Raw genomic sequence first — 13,676 nt, 5'->3', positions numbered from 1 at the left:
CCTACTTGGTTCGTATGAGTTAATGACATACTAAAAAAAAAAAACTCCCGTGGGAGAAAACTCCCGCTGCACATGCGTGAAATAGCACGCTTACCTACTGCGCAATTGTGATGAAAATATTTATTCGCAAGCCTGAAGCGGTTGATTATTTGGCGTCGTCCATATATAATCACACAAAATTTCGATTTTTTTAGGGTTCCGTAGTCAACTAGTTTCGCCATGTCCGTCCGTCTGTCTGTCTGTCTGTCTGTCCGAGACTTTGCTCCGTGATCGTTAGTGCTAGAAAACTCAATTTGGCATAGATATATAAATCAATAAATCCGACAGTCGTACAATATAATGTAAAAAAAAAATCTTAGGGTACCTCCCTCCTCCCTACGTAGTGTGGGGGTGTAATTTTTTCTATTTCGCTTCAACCCTACAGTGTGGGGTGTGGGGTATCGTTGGATAGGTCTTTCAAAACAAATAGGGTCTTCTACAAACATTTTTTGATAAAATGAATATTTTTGGAAATAAATAATCGCTCCGAAAGAAAAATATATTGTGTGTCCACCTCCCCTCTAACTTTGGAACAATGGGTCAAAAAATATAAAAAAATCGTAGATATAGAGCTTAAGAAAGACATTCAATGAAAACTATAGCGAACATGATCAGTTTAGTCGTTTTTGAGTTATTGCAAAAATTCTCCCCTTCATAGTAAAAAAAAACGTACATTAGCCACAGATACACTAAGTACGTTAGTACGACATTAAATAGGGTTTTATAGTTATTTGACATTATTCATGTAAATAAAGTGGGTTAAGTAAGACCCCAACGGATTTGAACCAGTGCCAAAAAAGAAGGTTATGTTAGGTTGGAATTGGAACTGCAACCTCCTACAAAAAACCTGCCAGAAAACTAGATTAGGTTAGAACTGCGACTCCCTCCAAAAACGAACAGCTGCCATAAAAGTAGGTTAGGTTATTCTACATTGTAGTCTACAATAACTAACCGCTGCCAGAAAAGTAGGTTAGGTTAGAACTGCAACCTCATACAAAAACGAAGAAATACCAGAAAAATAGATAAGGTTAGAACATAACTTTAAGATACCTATCATTAGATTATGAAATTAATTTCATATTTTTTTATATTTACCCGACGGACTTTTGTAGTTACTGATTATTTTACCGTATAGACACACTTTAAAAACAGGCAAACTGCAATTCCATCATACTCTATCCGTCTGTCTGTTACCTCTTCACGCTTAAATCGCTGAAGTGATTTAGATGGAATTTTGTATGCTGATAGTTGTAGAACCGTGAAAGGACAAAGGGTCATCATTCAACGTAGAGGAAGCCTCAACTTGATAACTTTATGCCACCTAAATATTATGCAATACCTTTATCTGCGAAATCAATATTCGTAAAAGATTGATTGTATGCTAGATGATACCATGATGATGACGGAGTTATATCATAGAGTAACTTATACTAGAGCGGTACTGTCATAGTAAATTTTGTAACCCCAGTAAATTCACTGCCATCTGTCCACACACTTTAAAACTAAAAATGAAGATTTATAAAAATACGATAAAATGTATTTAAATATAGATAAATGTTTTTTTTTAATCTGCATTAATTATTTTTATGATATTGACCCATGTGCTTTCACTGATATGCGTTAAAATTGATAAATAACAAACGAAACCGTCAACGCCATCTATACGACAGTAGGCCAAAACTAGTAGCGCCCTCTGAACGAAAATCAAATTTTCTTGATTTTCGAGGCACGTTTTTTCCTTAGACTGTATCCATCTATTACGGAGTTATATCTATCTTTGATGATACTATGCGAAAGGTAATTCTGCCAAACGACATTTCTGCCAAGTAACATTATGCAATACCAAAATATGTCAAAAAACTTTCTGCAACACAATACGGAACCTCCAGGTGTGGGTAAAACGGCGACTGACACACGTTTTGACTAATGGCAAGGGAAGTTTTGGTCACTACTCACTTTAGGCTAATACTAGTAAAATTTGTAACTTGTAGCTTTATAAATCATTGTAATTGCTGCAATTTAATAAAAGTATTATCGGTCTGCCTATCTTGTAAAATGCACCCCTAGTCATTACAAATTTTTATCATGCCTTCTCCTTATTTCGAATTTCGTCTTCCATTCCTCACGGTTGCGTTTACATAATAGTTCAAGAACTATATCTACACATTCAGATAATACCACTTAGATTGGGTGGCAAGCTGGCAAGTATGCCACAAGCTTTGCCAGACATCTTCCAGTGTCGCTTGACTAACTGGTTTGGCGACCTTTCCGTTGCACACCGATCGGTCCCATCCCAAGCCACGAGACAATTAGTCTTAATCTCAGTATTAGTCATACCCTGGGATAAGTATATATATTTTTAATAGGAACGTGTGGTAATGGTTTCGGTAATTTAACTTTTCCGCAAATATTCTGCGATGGGACTTGGAATGGCGTTGGTTTTTCGTCTGCGTCTGGATATTTTTCGGATGTGTGAAAAGGCGTTTTTGCAACTCAGTTCTTCATCATACTGAGTAGGTATAAAACCAAATAAACCGCAGGTATTTACCTATTATGCTCAACAGCAATCATATTTTTTTAGGTCTGAAAGGTTGCATCATCATCATTCGATATTTCAAGTTTTTGGCTAAATATGGCCACAGAAACAGGTCTAGTTTGGCGTGTCTAGACGACGGAAAGGCTCCGATTTTCGATCATATTTGCATGAACACCGGTTGAGTTAGTGGAGCACATAATTAGCAAATATTTGTCCTCCATCACGGTGTAGTGTTCAATGGAGAATGGAAATTTGAGGTTCTTGTTCTTGCTCATTTGCTTATACTCGTATCTATAAAATACAAGTTCATTTATACCTGTTATTTTTTGCATTGGGTCATTGGCCAGATTTTATAATCTGGCAACCGAAAAGAGTCATCTACTTAGTTTTTGCTATATACATGCTTATTTACGTGGGAATAAGCGTGACTTCATGAATTGTCGCCTTGATTATACGATTAAGAAATCATGATAGCATCAATTAGTGTTCAGTCTCAGTGTCTCCGCGAGACTGCGGCCAATTTAACGTAAATTGGCTCTCTGCAAAATGACTATTTAACATCCTTTCTCGAAATCAAATTTAATAATTCCACGATTTCACATAAAACACGGTTAATTAAAGGGTCTACTCAAATGTTAGTTTAAACGTGAAAGGTTTAAGACTGATATTTGCCTGTACCAGCGCCCTTTTAAATGAATCGTTGTCGCAATCTATAATGAACTTTATTTCTTCGTGATAGGTTTTGTTTTGGCATGGTGCAAAGCAGGGATCATCGGTGTGCCAACCAATACGCGACTTGATTGAAAGCTCGAACTACAACGTCGGTTACGTGACCGATTATCCTCTCATTTGGCCTTTAAAATAGTTTTTCTTAAATAAATTACTTAGCAAACTTAGGCGCTGCCTTTTTGTACAAGGACGGACAGGAAGATTAATAAAAATTAGGGGAATTAGTTGCCGCGCACTATTATTCTAATAAGTAATAACCATATTCTAAAAATGGGTTTGCTAAACCTACACCTAAAACATTTTACGTTATATGTATTTATAAGTAAACATTATATAGGTACAGCCTATATTGTTAATTAAAAATATATTGCATTGTTGTAGGTCTTCTTATGTATTTTCTTATTTTATAGGCATGTAGATACCTACTGATAACGTACTTAATGTGATGACCCAGCGTGGAGTCATATTGAAGTGATATGCAAAAAGCAATGCAAGTAATGTCACGTACTTTTTTTTGTCATCTTAGAAGAATTTTCCTTTAGCACTTGCTTTGTATCAAACCGCTTACTAGGTGAGATTCAAGAATATAAAAATATACCATGTTTACTTTTTAGTAACTCATGGAATTTAGGACAAATCTCTAGTTTTCCATTTGACCCTGTTCATATGACGTGATGCTTTAAAATCCCTTAGCTGTCTCAACTGCTGATCTAAATTTACGTACAAACATTCAAAAAGCATGAGGTATCCTGATTTTATGGTGTTAAGATATTTTATGGCATTAAATTCACTATACCTTATTTATTATCTGGGCAAAAACACCAATATTCGCGATAAATACGATCCGATGAGCTAACAACGTAGTGTTTAAATATTTACCCTCTCTTTTTTATTGGCCCAGCCTAAAGCGGTATCCGGTTTAATAATTCTTCGAGTGATTCATTACGCTCTCACAGCCTTTTCGTAGACAGGTTACATTGCGGTTTTTTTACAAAGAATTTCGATACGACCGCTTTTGCATATCAAATTGGTATTTGAATGCTGTCCAACTCGAAGCTACATTTACACGAATTTAAATTCAACACATAACGTTTCTTTATACATTAGCCAAACGGATCGAGTTTTGTCGTAATATGAACTATTTTCGAATGATTGCGTTTTAAAGCTTTTAACTCCAGTTTCCTTTAAAGGAAAGCATTTAAAGCTACATAAGGCTAACGGCAAGAACTGTAAGAAGTAGGTATTCTGACCTGTTTTTTCCTCATTAGGTAAGTGCATTTGGGCTTCCCAGACCACGGTGAATGAATGCTGCAGATGACACGTTGGCATTCCAAGTGAATAACACAACAATAACAATTTACGTTTGTTTTTCTTTAACCAAAACAACATTATTAGGTTCAGAAAACCTAAGGGGATATTACGTTAAAATCGGTCGCCTAATACCTACGCCTATAACTTGACCACAGGCTTCCTACATTAGAGAGAATGGGGACACTTTGCCTTTATATGGATTAGAGACGACACTCAGACCTTTTAGGTTTCACTGCCCAAAAGATAATAGTATAGTAAAAGCCAAAGAATCTCAAAATGGAACATAGCATAAGTGTGATTGGTCTGGTGACAGTGATGAGTGGTGATGGTGGTGTGACAGTGGTGAGTTTTACACTTTACAGCAGACTGTCACTGTCACCAGACCAATCCCTTATCTGAATGTGTTTTCAATGTTTTCATCAACAAAATTGTGTCGTTTCTATTAAATTTTTAAATACCTTTTTGTATTTATACTAAAATAAAATACATATTTGAATACAAATCAAAATTAGATAAAATGTGTCGTATAAAAATAATGTCACTCGGGGCAATTGACTAATTAGGGGCCTAAGGTAAGGAAACGGAAAGCTCGGTCGCGGTAGAAGAGCCTCTAATCCTTTATTTACGGTCGTATCTAATTAAAGTAAGCGCAATTACCACAATGACCACACTTGACTCCACTGACCTAATCCATCTATTGCACTAACCCTTATCTGAGCAGCGGCATTTTAATGATCACACGACCCTCCTAAATTGTAATTTAAATTGTTAGAGTAAGATTGACAATCCATTGTCAAGTTTGAACTGACGCCGACGGACCGGATAAGGGCCAACGTGCAGGAAAATGCTTATCATTTTTCAACTTATTTTATGGCCTATTACGCCTATAGACGCTAGAATCATATTATTATCTAAACACGTTCGGTATATTTTTTTTAATAAGGACCCACATAAACACAATTGAAGAGTTTTTGGTTTGGCCGTGAAAAATCTCAGCCACCCAAAACATCTGATGCTAAACACCTTTGTACTTTTTGTTTAAAAACTTTTGCACCCTAGTATCTATATTATGTACAAAATATATCACGATCTGTTACGCATAGGATTTTTATTTTTACCCCATCCACTTTTTTAACTTCCTTCATAATTCATAACATTATTGTGCATTGCAATATCGTCTCGGTGCAATATCAAATGTCTTCATGATTGGTGCTCCTGTGCAGGGGCAATTATAGGGCATATTTTACAGTTTTCGTTTGTTTGTTATAGGAAACTGGGCCTGGAGCTGGTGCCGCGGCGGGGGGCAGCGGCGGTGGAGCCGGAGGACATGAGTCTGGTGGAACTATACAGGGTACACGTAGAAAGTGCCGAGCGCGCCGCTGCGGTTCGTAGTTTCTTATTTTATTTATACTTATTAAAGGAAACTGTGCCTGGAATTGGTGCCACGGCGCGGAGCCGAAGGACATTGAGTCTGGTGGAATTGTACAGGGTACAAGTAGAAAGTGCCGAGCGTGCCACTGCGATTCATATATGTGCATTACTTTTCGCTCTAACTGTACCACTTACGGCCAGAAGCACTTAGGGTTTCAAGAAATGGTTGTTCCATCCTTACGCTATGCAACAAAAGTCCGTGCCAATGCCTAAAAACTTGAAGATGCAAGTTGTTTTCAAGAGATTTGTTACTAAAATCATCGTGTAATATTTTTGTCTATTGCCTAACGTAATAATTGTAATAATATACCTTGCTAGTTGCTACAGATGAATAAAATGTTCTGTCTTGAATGTGTTGTGACAAAAGATTTAGATCGGCAATTGTATAAATCTCACATATTTGTTGAAACATGTTACTGTCTTAGCGGGCCACTTGTGAATTCATTGGTACATGCGCAACGGATGCGCACACACAGACAAGAATAAATCCTTTTGTGCTCGAATTTGCATAGTATCTGTACCTGAGTATATCTATATACCTAGCTAAATATTTATTTACTCACGGGATCACACACTATACCCAATCGCTAATATAATTGTCTTAAAGTTGTATTCAGACTTAATGTGTTATTTATCTTAGCGCATCTCGGTCGCAATCATATACATATTTTATCTACACACGTATCATAAACCCTCTATGATGCCTTCAAAATCCGTAAATAATGGCCAACATTAAGATAAACTGTTTTGTTACAGTAAACTTTTTATCTCTGAAAATGTTATTATTGCTAAATAATAACATCGATTTCGATAATATTATTTTATTCAAATTTCGAACATCACTGAAAAACAAAGAAATTTGATTTGACCTCTATTCTAATATCGGTCCAGATGACGTTTTATTGGAAATGAAATGTCAATTGCATACAAATTTGACAAATCTCGCTTGTTAGTTGGTATCGAACGATATGGCAATCGACCCCCACTCTAGTTTGTCTCTGAATTAAAAAAAAACTACAGATGCGTGACATGCGTGTTAAAAGTTTTCTTTGCCGCCATTTGACGTGCAGTTTATCTTTTAATTACTTTGTAAGTAAAAAATAATTTGTTTTGTTGTTTTTAAAGTAACTAGGAAAAGTTTTGCGTAAAATGTGCGATAAAGATATTTCGGAGACGCCACCTCATATCCGCGACTTCCGCCAGAGAGCAACTATGCCCCAATGTCGGCTGTAATATGAGGTTAGTGAATATATCATAGAAAGTTTATAATATGTGTGTAGATAAAGCAGTGTATGTAACTGTACATAATTAGGCATTATGTAGCAGTCACATAAACTACTATAGCGAAACAAGAACACAAATAGTCTAAGTTCAGATGTTTTTTTAAACCTTGCTCCTCCTAAACGAAACCTTTTTGTCGAGCACTTATGCACTACATGAGTGTTACATGAATGTGTTTATAGTGGCGTGGGACCCTTCGCCGCGCCGGCGGATCAGGCAGCAGCTTCAACTCCGGAACCCTCACAAACACGAGTCTCTCCAACGGCCCCACCACAGTCCAAAGCCATCACCTCATGTGCAGCATGAGGGACTTCGGCCATACAGCCGGCGGGGACGAAGCGGAACTCTTACTTTGGCTGCACGATGCGAGAAGAGCACAGCCTTTGTCAGAGAGGTTCAGAGTCAGGATAGCGAGGGACGGCTTCTCGAACTATGTTGACAGACTACACGCGAACAGCACCTTATTTGCAGTAAGTATTAAGATTGTTTTAGCTTGTCAAAGTCTAGAATCGTCACCTCATGTCGCATGAGTGTATTCTTCGGCGGAGATGAAGCGTGATTTTGAGTAGAAATTAACTAAAATTTGTAACTTTCGAATTGTAAATGATAATAATAATATGTACCTACACTCTTTTCACACAAAGTACCTATGTACAGACTATTAGTAGGGATGTATTTGATTTGATTCCCAAAAGAGCCATATGCTCTTGATTTAGTCATTCTGCCATAGATATGATGGGTATCATAGGTACATTAGGTCCCCAGCTCCCTAGTTACATATTTTTTTATCGACGAAAAAAACGGAGCAGGTTCTTAAGTCTAAGCGTATATATATATATATTTTTTATGTGTTACCACGCGGGATACCGCCGTTTAGCCAAAATATTCTTCGCCAAATTTCACTTCCCAACAAACTTATGGCATCAGTTTCATTTCCCAAATGAAATTTTAGCAAGTTTTTATTTCGCAACTATTTCATTACGCAACCCCATAGTTGGGAAATGAAAATCACGTACAAGGTTGGGTTAGGTTAGGTTGGATTATGAAAATTTGCGAAATGAAATTTTGCCAAATGATAATTTGCGTAAAATAGTTTGGGAAGTAATACTTTGGGAAACGATTTTTGGCAATACATTAGTAAACCGTGACCACACATAACTTTTTACAGAGTAGTCCGATTTTGATAATTCTTTTTTTATTGGAAAGGGTGTATACTCCGAACTTGTTCTACTCACATTTCTAAGAATGCCTAAAAACAGCGAATCCTACATGGGCAAACTATCTACAATGCCTAAAAATCAGCAGATATATGATGAACGGAGTTATCCAAGTGATAAAGCACCCTTCATTTCTTAACACCAGGCGATTGAATGAGATACTCTTATTATCACGATATCACGTAAAAAATCCGTCTGTCTTAGTGCCAGTTGCACCATTCGTATTTGACAGACTGATCAACGTCACCCGGTGCGCCGCGGCGGTTTACTATGAAACTTTCCATACAATAAAGTTTAGCGAACTCTTTAACGATGACAAACAGTTTGGTGCAACCGACCCTTATTCGTACAGGACTTCAATATGCCTACTTATTAACTTAATCCGTCTAAACTTCTAAAGAATTGTCTTTTTGGTTTTTTGCTTTCTCTTAACACTGCAACATGTCAATCCCCAGGACCTGTCAACAACGGATCTCTCCCGCGAACTATGGCTGGTCGCGTGGGTAGTTCGCGTCGGGCGCTGGGCGGGCGCGGGCGGCGGCGGCAGCGGCACGGGCGAGCGCCGCGGCCCCGTGGCTCGGCGCCCGCTCGGGGCTGGGGTGCTGCCGCTGACAGAGTTCCTCCGGCAGCCGGTGCAGGGCTCGACGGAGAAAGAGTACACTTTCAAGGTAAGAACGCTGTTCGCGACTTCCGGTTCGAACGCCATCTTGATAGTAGCCTCGTGATTATTTCCTTTGTTTTTTTGCTCATTCATATTGTTTAGTGTAATATCGATAGCTTTATTATACAGTAATCTAATGTGGTAGTGTGCAGTGAATGGAGAATTAATCTCAAAGCGTGTTTAACCACCATTTTGGAGTCAACGGCTGGTAGTCCACGTGCTTCTCGTAAAATCCAGCTATCGGTTTTACGAGACAACTACAACAACCACCGAACAACATCGTGCTCTAAGAGCATTAAATTTGTTACTACCCCTTTACATGATATTGGCTACGGGCAACACCGCCCTCAAGTCCATCAAGAAGAAAGAAAAAAAACGCGTAGATGGTGAGATTCGGGCGCTTGGCCGGTGCTGGTGGCGGCGGTACGGGCGAGCGGTGTGGCCCCATGGCTCGCCGTCCGCTTGGGGTAAGGTAAGGTGCAGTCTTTTGACTACACCATAGTCCGTAAGGCTCGGGTTCTATGACCCGCCGTGGGGATGAGTGACCTGCTGAAATGCAGACGATCGTGTTTTCTAAAACCTTAAAGCGTACGGCCACGCGTTGGGCGGACAGAATAACGTCAGAGACAATCGCCACATTGCAGGCTAGCATGCACTGGGCCTAAGACAGAGCGGCTTGGAGAGCACTGGTGAAGAGTGTCCACATTCGTCACGTCCCTCAGCCATGAGGATACGACAAGGAAGAAACCTTAAAGATGGTAATCAGTGTAATAGCGCGACTTTGCCAAGGAACACCTGGCAAAAGCGGCAACCGTTAGCCTGGAATATCTATTGCTACGTTGCGTATTCTATGCTTTTTTCAAAGAAATTTATTACGCTACTGACCCCCACATAGCCTATTAGTGCGTAGGCGTCCACGGATAAGCAACAATATAATGTTATAATAGCACCACCCTGTTCACATTTTGAGCGCGAGTAGTTAGTAAGTAGGTAAAAAGTACTTATATTCTCTGTCCGCAATGTATGTTGTACCTATTGAGGGACCTATGTACCACACATTAACTGACATTTCGTAAACCTTATTGCAAACACAAAGAAGTCTACTGATGGTCGCTTTTAGTTCATATGTTTGATCACTGGCCTGACACATTTATTGCTTCACAAATGAACACTGACGAAATAAATTAACGGTTGACTTGCATTAATATGACCGCACTGATTGTCAAAGACATAAAAGAACGACTTATCGACGATTTTATTAGGGCCAATCAACGTTTTCTTGTGGCATGTTACCATGATTACGTGTCCCCGTTTATAAATACATGTTGGTGGGTCGCGAGCGAATATTGAGTGGGCCCTGAAACTACTAGGGCATCTGAGCGTTACAAATAACATTTTATGTCCCCTTTTTAAGACGGCCAAGAGGTGGGTCCCGAATTTGGCAGTTTTTGTTAGGTGACCTAGATAATAGTACCCTTGGCTTCTTCGTATGAAAAATGTTTGTTTGAAAATTGGTCTCATGGATTTGTTATCGTTTTCAGGTATACCAAAGCGAAGAAAAAGACTTTCATCAGTTACACGATATGCTGATTCGGAAGCAGACTAATAAATGTAATGTTTTACCAGGACAACCGAACTATGGTACGTATTTCATATGTAGATATCTAATGCCTGTATGTTGTTAGCTGCAAGCTCTTTATCCCTGCAAGCTGCAAGTGGTCCATTTGGTTGCATATTACAATGGCATGTAGTTAAAATATTAACAAAACCTGAGGCAAGTAACAAATAAATAAATAAATAATAAATAAATATTATAGGACATTCTTACACAGATTGACCAAGTCCCACGGTAAGCCCAAGGAGGCTTGTGTTATGGGTACTCAGACAACGATATATATAATATATAAATACTTAAATACATAGAAAACACCCATGACTCGGGAACAAATATCTGTGCTCATCACACAAATAAATGCCCTTACCGGGATTCGAACCCAGGACCATCGGCTTCACAGCCAGGGTAACTACCCACTAGGCCAGACCGGTCGTCAATACTTAATTTCCGTGCAAAGTCACATCCCCGTCTTTGTCGTTTATTTTTAGAAAGCGTACTAGATCAAATAGATGGCGTTGCTAATCTCATCTCTAGAAAGAAGGTTTCTTGTGTAAATTTAGAGTCGTTCGCGCGTTAAAAGAAAATGATATTATGCATAATCCAGCATTCGAAAAAACTTAGCTTAATTAAAAAAAATCAGAATAACGGTGTATTTGAACTTTATTAAACGATATAGTCATATTTATATTTCCAGGCATTGTAGTAGCATTACGACTACTAACCAACGCGGGCAGCATCAACGAAGCCGTCGCTTCAGGCGCGACGGTGACAGCCAAACGGGGCTTCCCTGACGTCATCATGCCCGGAGACGTCCGGAATGACCTCTATCTGACTTTAGAAAAAGCCGAGTTTGAAAGGGGAGGGAAGAGTACAGCGAAGAATGTGCTGGCTACGGTCACGGTGCATGACAACACTGGACAGACTATTAGTGTGAGTTAAACTAATGTATAGTAATTGTGGTGCGACAGAGATAGCCAAACGAGGCTTCTCTGATACCGTCATTCCTGAAAATGACCAGCCTAGACAGACTAATGATAATAGTTAAATTAAACCTTTATTAGGTTAGAAATACCGCATATTTTTTTTACTTGATAGATAAATAGTTAGAATGAAACTGACAAAATACACGGATTGTGTATCAACCAGCGAACGAAAAAAGCATGGAAGACTAACTTCAAACAAAATATCAGCCTAATAGCGGCTCCAAAGTTAAAATACGCATGCTCACCGACGGACCAATTAAGCCTCCGAACTAATTAATACATAGTATCGTTCATCTTATAAGGCACCTGCTATTTTAAGTAAGGTGGCACAAAAATTATGTCGGATAGAAATAAGTGTAAATTCGTACTTCGAACGTAAACGAACGTAAAATGCACGTATCATTTTCTGCACACCTTTTAGAACAACAATGACCCTCTTTCAGAGCATGAGAAATGAAAATATAGTTTATCAATGTTTTAGGATTGCGTATGGGGTGCGAGCGGCAGTGGTGCGACACTGTACGAGTCACTAGTGCTGTACCATAACAACAGCCCAGCGTGGGGCGAACAACTGCGCCTCACCGTGCCGCTGGAGACCTTCACACTAGCACACGTTCGCATCGAGTTCCGACATTGCTCAAGTAAGTGCTGACAATCTAGCTATGACAGAAAATTCAAAAATTAAGAGTCCATTGCAAAGCAGACAACAACTAAATACGCACAACGTGATACTAAATATTGTACCGCAGTTTCGCCAGTTAGATAATGCTTTTGCTTAACGATGTCATAAGTTTTGTGATCAAACTATAATGGCTGACAGTCTAGCTATGGGGATACCATACCGCATAATGTATCCGTATAAATAAATGGCCTTACCAGGATTCGAACCACCTGCTTCGTAGCAAAGATAGATATAACTCCGTAATAGATGGATACAGTCTAAGGAAAAAACGTGCCTCGAAAATCACGAAAATTTGATTCTCGATCAGAGGGCGCCACTAGTTTTGGCCTACACTCGTATAGAGGGCGTTGACGGTTTCGTTTGTTATTTATAATTTTAACACATATCAGTGAAAGAACATGGGTCAAAATCATAAAAATAATTAATGCAAATAAAAAAAAACATTTATCCATATTTAAATACATTTTATCGTGTTTTTATAAATATTTATTTTTAGTTTTAAAGTGTGTCGACAGATGGCAGTGAATTTACTGGGGTTACAAAATTTACTATGACAGTACCGCTCTAGTATAAGTTACTCTATGTTCGTAGGTAGGGTCACTACCGACCAGCGACCAGGCTATGAGACCGTTATTAATTTATAACCTATAAATTGCAGCACGCGATAAGAACGAGCGCAAGCTATTCGGGTTCTCTTTCGCCCGGCTGATGGAAGCGAGCGGCGCGACGCTACGAGACGGCGCACACGAACTCTACGTTTACAAATGCGACGATCCCACCAAGTAATTCATTTGTAGTCTCAAATTTTTTTAAGATTTGGCAAACCGCCAATACTGTATTGAAATTTTAAAGTATATGACCATATGAATAGACACCCAAAAAAGTTCGTTGTTTTAGAGACTGTTATTGTATTGTAGTTCGGGTGATTTTCCGCAACTCGACGACTGGCGCCTATTTTGCGTGATAGAGACTGTTATATTAAAGCAGATGGCTATTTCATTCTAAGTGTTTCACTTATCATTTATCCAACAAGGAAATTCAATAAATAACCACAAATCGTCATGTTTAGAAATACTTGAATGATAAATGGAAGTTATCGGGTTATCACTCTCGGGCAAAAATTTACAAAATTTACAATGGGAAATTGCTTAGACTACTAGCGACATCTATTGGGGGACTTTGTTAAGTTTG

The 13,676-nt window shown here is 38.7% G+C and overlaps 1 protein-coding gene across 1 annotated transcript in view; it reads left to right on the top strand.

Annotated features, from left to right (window-relative positions):
* The window catches only part of LOC134742831 (dedicator of cytokinesis protein 4), a 92,282-nt gene that overhangs the window by 33,427 nt on the left and 45,179 nt on the right, over positions 1 to 13,676 (top strand). Inside the window, exons 5-11 of the mRNA XM_063676017.1 lie at positions 5,885 to 5,999; positions 7,510 to 7,797; positions 9,000 to 9,212; positions 10,747 to 10,846; positions 11,515 to 11,750; positions 12,285 to 12,444; positions 13,144 to 13,267. Of these exons, the coding sequence (XP_063532087.1) occupies positions 5,885 to 5,999; positions 7,510 to 7,797; positions 9,000 to 9,212; positions 10,747 to 10,846; positions 11,515 to 11,750; positions 12,285 to 12,444; positions 13,144 to 13,267 (1,236 nt within the window). The remainder of the gene's footprint in view (positions 1 to 5,884; positions 6,000 to 7,509; positions 7,798 to 8,999; positions 9,213 to 10,746; positions 10,847 to 11,514; positions 11,751 to 12,284; positions 12,445 to 13,143; positions 13,268 to 13,676) is intronic.

This window comes from Cydia strobilella, chromosome 7, assembly GCF_947568885.1.
Source record: "Cydia strobilella chromosome 7, ilCydStro3.1, whole genome shotgun sequence".
NCBI classification, from domain to species: Eukaryota; Metazoa; Arthropoda; class Insecta; order Lepidoptera; family Tortricidae; genus Cydia; species Cydia strobilella.
The sequence above is the reverse complement of the archived record's forward strand: the minus strand, read 5'-3'. Positions and strand labels throughout refer to the sequence as shown.